The sequence below is a fragment of the Carlito syrichta genome, unplaced genomic scaffold (assembly GCF_000164805.1).
Source record: "Carlito syrichta isolate Samal-C Ts95f unplaced genomic scaffold, Tarsius_syrichta-2.0.1 Scaffold308803, whole genome shotgun sequence".
NCBI classification, from domain to species: domain Eukaryota; kingdom Metazoa; phylum Chordata; class Mammalia; order Primates; family Tarsiidae; genus Carlito; species Carlito syrichta.
The window spans coordinates 434,725-442,510 of NW_007252899.1; the positions used below are offsets into that span (position 1 = coordinate 434,725).

At 49.2% G+C, this 7,786-nt stretch overlaps 2 protein-coding genes across 3 annotated transcripts in view; one reads left to right on the forward strand and one right to left on the reverse strand.

The window, feature by feature from the left end:
* TSNAXIP1 (translin associated factor X interacting protein 1) overlaps positions 1-1,151 on the reverse strand; it is a 21,319-nt gene extending 20,168 nt beyond the window's left edge. For both annotated transcript variants that reach the window (XM_008065758.2, XM_021716384.1), the window contains exon 1: positions 722-1,151. In XM_008065758.2, coding sequence (XP_008063949.1) covers positions 722-768 — 47 coding nt within the window. In that variant the 5' untranslated portion in view covers positions 769-1,151. The remainder of the gene's footprint in view (positions 1-721) is intronic.
* A 119-nt stretch (positions 1,152-1,270) lies between these two features.
* RANBP10 (RAN binding protein 10) overlaps positions 1,271-7,786 on the forward strand; it is a 78,246-nt gene continuing 71,730 nt past the window's right edge. Inside the window, exons 1-2 of the mRNA XM_008065761.1 lie at positions 1,271-1,614; positions 2,403-2,514. Of these exons, the coding sequence (XP_008063952.1) occupies positions 1,380-1,614; positions 2,403-2,514 (347 nt within the window). The 5' untranslated portion in view covers positions 1,271-1,379. The remainder of the gene's footprint in view (positions 1,615-2,402; positions 2,515-7,786) is intronic.

The window sequence follows — 7,786 nt, forward strand, 5'->3', positions numbered from 1 at the left end:
GTGAGACTCCAACTCAAAAAAAAAAGAGTTGGATATAGCTTGGCTCACATTTTAACTCCACCACTTACAAGTGTGTGTAAAACAAATGATCTCTCCAGGCTTCTAAAGTATTTCTTTATTTTATTATTATTATTTTTTTGAGTTGGAGTCTCACTCTGTCGCCCAGACTGGAGTGCAGTGGCTGCTCCCCTTCACCGCAGCCTCGACCTGCTGGGCTCCGGCGATCCTTCCGCCTCAGCTTTCCGAGTAGCCGGAAGGCGCACTTTATCATTAGTAGTAACAGAATAAGTCAAGTATTTCTTATAGTATTTCTTTACTTATTCTTATAGAACAAGTAAAGTATTTCTTTACTTGTTCTTATAGAACAAGTAAAGTATTTCTTTACTTATAGAACAAGTAAAGTATTTCTTTACTTATAGAACAAGTAAAGTATTTCTTTACTTATAGAGTTGTTGTGAGAGGTAAATGTAGTTGGCACATAATGTGTTCAACACACTCTGGCTGTTACTACTAATGATAAAGTGCGCCTGCCCTTTTGCCAGCACGTAACATCTTCACTAGGCTAAGTCAGCCAGGATTCGAACTGTTTCTGCACCACTGATTCTGGGGGGCTGGAGCCCCAGACCAATGGATAGAGGTGCAGAAGTCCGGATCAGGTGCCAGCGCCCTTTCTGGGAGTACTCAAGCCCTCTTTTCCACCCTCAGCCCAGACAGTGCCTACCTCGACGCGGAGGAGAAGCTGCAGCACCACGGCTGCTGCGAGGCCATGACCCTCGGGCAGGCGAGCAGCCAGCAACCGCGGGCTGGGAAGCTGTGGTAGTGTACAACCCGTCGCCATGGCGACCAGGCCCCAGCAGCCCCGCGATGAGGGCGGGGTCAGGGTTGCACCACGCCCCCGAGTCTTTCTCCCGTGGGTTCCGAGGAAGGCCAAGTAGCAAAGGTGGACTCGGACCTCGGAGCAGATGCCCTGAGAGTCAGTCACTACAGCGGATTTGACCCTGGCTACCAGAACTGAGGTAGGAGGATAAACAGGGGCCCTGGGGGCGGGAGGTGAGTCGAGCGGCCCGTGCCGCTTTGCTGGCGGGAATTGTAGTTTTCGGTGTCCCGTGACCCCCATTGGACAGGCTTATGGCTGAGCAGGTTTATACTACATCTCCCAGAGGTGCCTACAAGCCTGAGTTGGTCCGCCTCGGGGTAGCTCTGCATTGTGGGATATGGAGTTCGAAATATGGAGAGGCGTGGCAGTGTCCAAAGAGAGGTGCCAGACTTGGACTCGGTTTCCCTACGGCCCCGGGAGGCTCGCGGGCCATTGGCTGAGTGGGGCAGATCTGGTCCCGCTCCTCCCCGCCTCCAGTGACACAATAGCAGCTCCCTCCAAGATGGCGGCGGCGACGGCGGACCTGGGAGCTGGGAGCCCGCAGGCTGGAGACACCTCCGGTGGGGGTGCTGGGGGCGGGCTGCCGTCCCCAGCGGAGCAGGAGCTGAGCCGGCGCCTGCAGCGCCTGTACCCCGCGGTCAACCAGCAAGAGACGCCGCTGCCGCGCTCCTGGAGCCCCAAGGACAAGTACAACTACATTGGCCTCTCCCAGGGCAACCTCCGCGTCCACTACAAAGGTATCAGCCCGTCAGGCCGCGGGGGGACAAGGCCAAGCGTCTGCAGGGTGGTCGTGCTTCCCGGCTCCTGCCCCATCACATCCCTTTCTCTGCCGAGGTACTCTGGGTAAGGGCTTGGCCCTTTCGGGGTGTCCAGGATGGTGGGACTGATCAGGCCGAGGGTTGACTGCCTGTTCTCTCTACCCTGAGATACCCTATGTCAAGAGAACTGCAACAGGTGTCCAAATCCAATGCAGGACTGGACCTTCCACTCCAGGGCCTCCCTGCTTGTCCGAGGATGGCTCCAACTCCAACTGGACCCTTCACCACTTTTTTAGTTTTGGGAGTGTCTGAAGAAAGGGGTGGTCCCATCCCCACCATTAGCCTGAGGCTCATGGGCTGGCCGGCCTGCCAGGCATCCCAGACTGGGTCTGTGCCCCTGTGCTAGAGATGAGGGGGTGTCTTCCAGGTCTGCCTCTTCCTTCCCCTGGTGTCCCAGGTGGGCTGCCTGGATTCAGGAGAGATTGCCAGCAGCATTCTGGTATCTCTCACATGCACCCATGTTGCCTATACCCTTGTTTTGTTTGTATGGAGGACAGTGTCTCAGCCAGGGTTACTGTTACTATTTTCAGGAGGAGGTGAGCCAAAAGTGGGAAGTATATATGGTTAGTCAGTTGTCTAATTTTTCCTCGGACTGTGTAAGGGCTTCCTCTGGCCACAGAGGGGTGAAGTTGCCATGAAGCAGAGAAGAAAGAGGCTCCATTTGCATTTCCTTCTGCTGAAATTTCTTCCTTGCCCTTCCCTATTAGGTCATGGCAAAAATCACAAAGATGCAGCCTCGGTGCGTGCCACCCATCCTATACCTGCTGCCTGTGGCATTTATTACTTTGAGGTGAAGATTGTCAGCAAAGGAAGAGATGGGTAAGCCTCTCATTGCCACCCTCTTTCCCCCAACATTGAGCTGTTTTTCGTGGTCAGAGTTCAAGATCTCCTGGCTGACACTTGTTATTGATGTGAGCTGCTGAGCTGCATGGGTCTGAGGTGCCTTTTTTTCCTTGATTGTGGGTATGGTCTGGTCTAAGCAGCAAACTTTGATGGCAAGTAGGTTCATTGGAGGTAGAGCTGGAGACTCTTTTTTAGTGATGATATAATTCAATACCTCAAAGATTGGGGAAACAAGTAACAAATTAACTTTTAAAAATTCGGTGTCCAGGATGGGACTTCCCCCATTACTGTGTGGTATTTTGTGACTTCCCTCCTTTTACACTCTTGCTGCATTCAAGCTTTGTTTTTATGGCATTTAGTCATGTAGGGGCCCCCGTAGGCTTAAAAGGGATAATATAGTCTTTGCAGCATTCATCAAAGCTGTGGTGGCCACTGGCCTATCATCTCAGAGTAAACAGCATAGACATGGTCAGAATCAGGTGACCTTGTGCTCATAGACTTGTTTTTCAGTTCATGAACTTGAACACTAGTTGGACCAGCTTTAGGAAGGTCCTCATTAAAGTCAGCATAGGGAGACTTCTTATTTTAGGGTCATCTAAGCAGACCCAGGGAATCATGGGGGAGATTTTTCATTTTTCTTTCTCTTCTTCCTTCCTCTCTCAGTCACCCCTTTTTCCAATGATTGTGACAAAATGGGTGTTTAAGTTATTAAATAATATGATTGCAGCTGCCTTGGAAAGGCTTTCCTCATCAGACATTAGGTTTGGTATGGAAAGTTTGCCAATCCCACCAGTGACCTTCATGCCAACCCTGAGTGTATATTCCTGAACATTCAGAATACTTCTTCTCTCCCAGGGACTGTTCCCCTTGTGGTGCATGCAAAATGCCTGGCCAAGGGACTGTGCTGAGGGCAAGACTGCCAGAGACAGAGTCTTCCTGCTTCCTCAGTGATGTTGTAACTTCTCTGCTTGGAAGGCTCTGTGGTGTTGGGTAGATCTTGAGGCTTCAGTCTCCTCATCTGTGCTGTGGGGAGCTAGGCAAGCATCTCCTTTAACCCCAGAATTCTGTGATTCTGAAATTCTGATCATAGAAAGCTATTGCATCTTTCACTTTTATCCCTGTCTAGTGCCTTTACAGATAGGAAACTTGTAACTTTTTTTTTTAGTAGGAGTCTCACTCTGTCCCCCAGACTGGAGTTCAGTGGCACACTCATGGCCACTGTAGCCTCGACCTGCTGGGCTCAGGCGATCCTTCCATCTCAGCCTTCCAAGTAGTTGGAACCACATGTGTGCACCACCATGCCCAGCTAATTTTTTGATTTATTATAGAGACAAGGTCTCAACAAGTTGCCCAGGCTGGTCTTGAGCCCCTGGACTCGGGCAATCCTCTGGCCTCCGCTTCCCAAAGTACTGGGATTATAGGCGTGAACACCTGTGCCCAGCGGAAACTTATAATTATTAGAGGACTTTAAAGCTCTTATTTTACCCTTCTATCATTTGGTGGAAGAATTCATATTTAATGTGCCTGAACTAGTATGGATGAGAATGACCTCCTTTATTATTATTTTTATTTATTTTTTTGAGTAGGAGTCTCACTCTGTTGCCCATGCTGGAGTGCAGTGTCATGCTCATGGCCACCGCAGCCCTGACCTGCTGGGCTCAGGTGATCCTTCTACCTTAGCTTTCCAAGTAGCTGAAACCACAGGTGTGTACCACCATGCCTGGCTAATTTTTTGATTTATTGTAGAGATGAGGTCTCAAGTTGCCCAGGCTGGTCTCAAACCCTTGGACTCAGGCAATTCTCTTGCCTCTGCCTTCCAAAGTGCTGGAATTACAGGTGTGAGCCACCGTGCATGGCTAGAATGGCCTCTTAAACACCTCTAAAATGGTGTTGATTTAAATGTTGGTGCTGAAGTCTGATGTTGCAAAAAAAAAACCAGAGTGGCATTTCTTTTTTTTTTTTTTTAAGCTGGAGTCTCACTCCATCGCCCAGACTGGAGTGCAGTGGCATGCTCCCGGCCACCGCAGCCTCGACCTGCTGGGCTCCGGCGATCCTTCCGCCTCAGCCTTCCAAGTAGCCGGAATTACAGGCATACACTACCACGCCCAGCTAATTTTTGATTTAATATAGAGATGAGGTCTCTCCAAGTTGCCCAGGTGGGTCTCGAACCCGCAGGCTCAGGCAATCCACTCACCTCGGCCTCCCAATGTGCTGGAATTACAGGTTGAGCTACCGAGCCTGGCCATGGCATTTCTTAGTAGGGAGGAAAGTTGTTTTCTCTGTAGTCCTTTAAGATAACAGCTGAGCTAGGGAGCAAAGAGACAAGCTTTTCAGAAGAGGAGTGTTTAAACTTAGAAATTTGAATTCCTTTAACTGGCTATTAACATTTCAGTTTTAAATGGATCTTGCTGGAAAAGGTCCTGTGTCATGTTAGATTGCTTCACTGTAGGTGTTTCCTGCAAGTCTAAAGAAAGGTGGGCATCTATTCCCAGTATTTCACATGTGGTAAAGATACCTGTTGAGCTGATTTGGAAACCTCAGTTTTAAAAAGGTTCCGAATCTTGTCTGTCTATGGTAACCTGTTTCAGTTGGCTGCTATCAGGTGACAAGTGTATGAATGGCCCTTCATTATCTCTTTATGGAATCCCTGGAAATCATCTCATGGCTGGAAACACAGCCAGATATTGGTATGGGCCAGGTGTGGTTTTAAGCAGGCCAAGGGCAGTTATAGGGCAGTCAGACATTGACTGGTTTGTTCCCCCTTTCTTGTCCATTTTGGAGGTGTATTTCTGATCTTGGTTTAGTCTATTACCCAAGTTTTAACTGGTTGTATAGGTGTCCTGTGTTATCTAGTTTGATTCTCACAACATCTCTGGCAAGTGGCTGGTGCAGATGATGATGTATCCATGGGTGAGCCCTAACTCCCTGTGATGTTTGGTGGCCTGCCCTGGCTGCCGCCTGGCTTAGGGTGTGCAGTGGAGTAGTGCAGTCGTGCAGAGAAGCCTAACTTATCAGATGTCCTTGCCTGATCCCAGATACATGTGTCCTTGCTGCTGCTGCCTTTCCCTATTGTAGCTGCTATTGCATTCCTTCTTGGGGTAGAGTGAAGGAATGGCCTGTCATATTCTTATAGGATTCTATTATTTTACTTTTCTTTTATTTTTTGTAGAGATGGGGTTTTGTTATGTTACCCAGGCTGATCTTGAACTCCTGGGCTCAAGCAATCCTCCTGACTTGGCCTCCCAAACTGCTGGGATTACAGGTGTGAACCACCATACTCAGCCAGGATTCTTACAGAATTCTTACAGGATTCTGACAGAGCTGAAAGGTATGTAGTGCTGTGTGGGGCCAGAGGAGTGTGGCATGGTTTGGGATGGGCTTCATCAACTTACTGTACTATTGAATCTATATACTTGTTTTTCTGTAGGTTTAAGTACATCTCCTTTGTAAGTGATATTTATAAACCCAGTTGTAAGTGTCCTTGTTCTCCAGAAAGGCCTTTGTTCTGACAATATTGTTTGTAGAACAAACTATGCTAGTCAAATCAAAAAGGTTTCATTTCAAGTGGTACTATGTACCAAGCTCTGTACTAGATGCAGGGAGAACAGAGGTAAAGCCAGCACAGGTCAGCCTTGTCCTCAGGAAATCTGTATCCTACTCAGTAGATACTAGACTGAAAGGTTCTCTTCAAGAGGGTGCAGAGCCTGGGCACAGTTGTGATGGATGAGTAGGAGTTCCCCAGCAGGCGAGACCTGTTGGACCTATGAGTCTAATTGGTAACTAACTTGATGTCAGGATGCTGGGCTTTCTGGGCACTCCCCAAATGTGAGAGGGGGTGGGGGAAAGCGTGTGCATGTGTGTGCTATGGAGAAGGAGGGGCTGTGTTTTAGCTAAGAGCTGGCACAGACTGATGGGCTTCTGCTGTGTTTTGCCAAATCACTAGAGTTGTGAACTCCAGGAACAGGTCTGGTGGGGCGAGGAGACCTCATAGCAATGGTAGTGGTGCCAGGAGATAAGCGGCATCTGGGTTCATCTTTCCAGGACTAGCCCTGAAGCTGAGGGTCCCAGGTGGGGGAACAACTTTCTTAAGCAGAGTTCATGGATCTGTGGGTGTCCCTGGCTCTTAGCGATGACACATGAAGGGTGTGGTTGGCCAGGCTGACAGATGCTCCAGTATGACCCTCAAAATAGACTGTAACATCATCCTAGCAGCGGAGGTTTCCTGACATGTGATGGGTGGCTCTACCCAAGAGCAGCAAGCCTGGACTAGAGCACTAGATAGCGTGGAGAGCATGGGGAGTGTTCTATGATCAACTAGTGAATGCCTGGACCCAGATCCTGAGCAGGGGTCTCTGGCCACAGCCAGCCAGCTTTCAGTTGTTCTTATAACTGACTTCCTTTGGTCTATTCATTCTACACACCAAGGCACAGCACCCATTGTTTTGTCCCAGTTTCAGGGCTGGACCCTCGAATGTAGGCATGAGACCTCACAGGAGGTATAGAAAGGGTCAGTCTGTGGTGCGTGCCATATCCATCCAGGGATGGCCTGAGAATAGACTTCCTTCTGTACCTCAGAGTTTGAGGAAAGCTTCATAGAAGAGGTGATGAGGCTGACTCTGAAAAGAGGATTTAAAGTGTCCCAGGCAAACAAAGTGAACATATGTTTCAGGCAGAAGAAACAGTGCATAAAAAGATATAGAGTACAGAGCATGAGGTAGACAGGGTCCAGATCAAAAATACCTTGTAGCTGGGCGCTGTGGCTCATGGCTGTAATCCCAGCACTTTGGGAGGTAGAGGCGAGAGGATTGCCAGGGCCCAGGGGTTAGAGACCAGCTTGGGAAACATGGCGAGACTTCATCTCTACAATAAATCAAAAAATTAGCTGGGCACGGTGGCTCAGCCTGTAATCCCAACACTTTGGGAGGCTGAGGTGAGTGGATTGCCTGAGCCCGTGGGTTCAAGACCCGCCTGGGCAACTTGGCGAGACCTCATCTCTACAATAAATCAAAAAATTAGCCGGGCGTGGTAGCGCGCGCCTGTAATTCTGGCTACTTGAGAGGCTGAGGCGGAAGGATTGCCGGAGCCCAGCAGGCGAGGCTGGGGTGGCAGAGAGAGACTCTGACTCAAATAAAAAAATATATATATATATACCTTGTGTGCTGTGGCCAGGGAGCGTGGGCTTTATCCTGAGGCCAGCAGCAGTTTGTGGGGACTCTGGATCTACCCATGCTTTTTTTTTTTTTTTTTG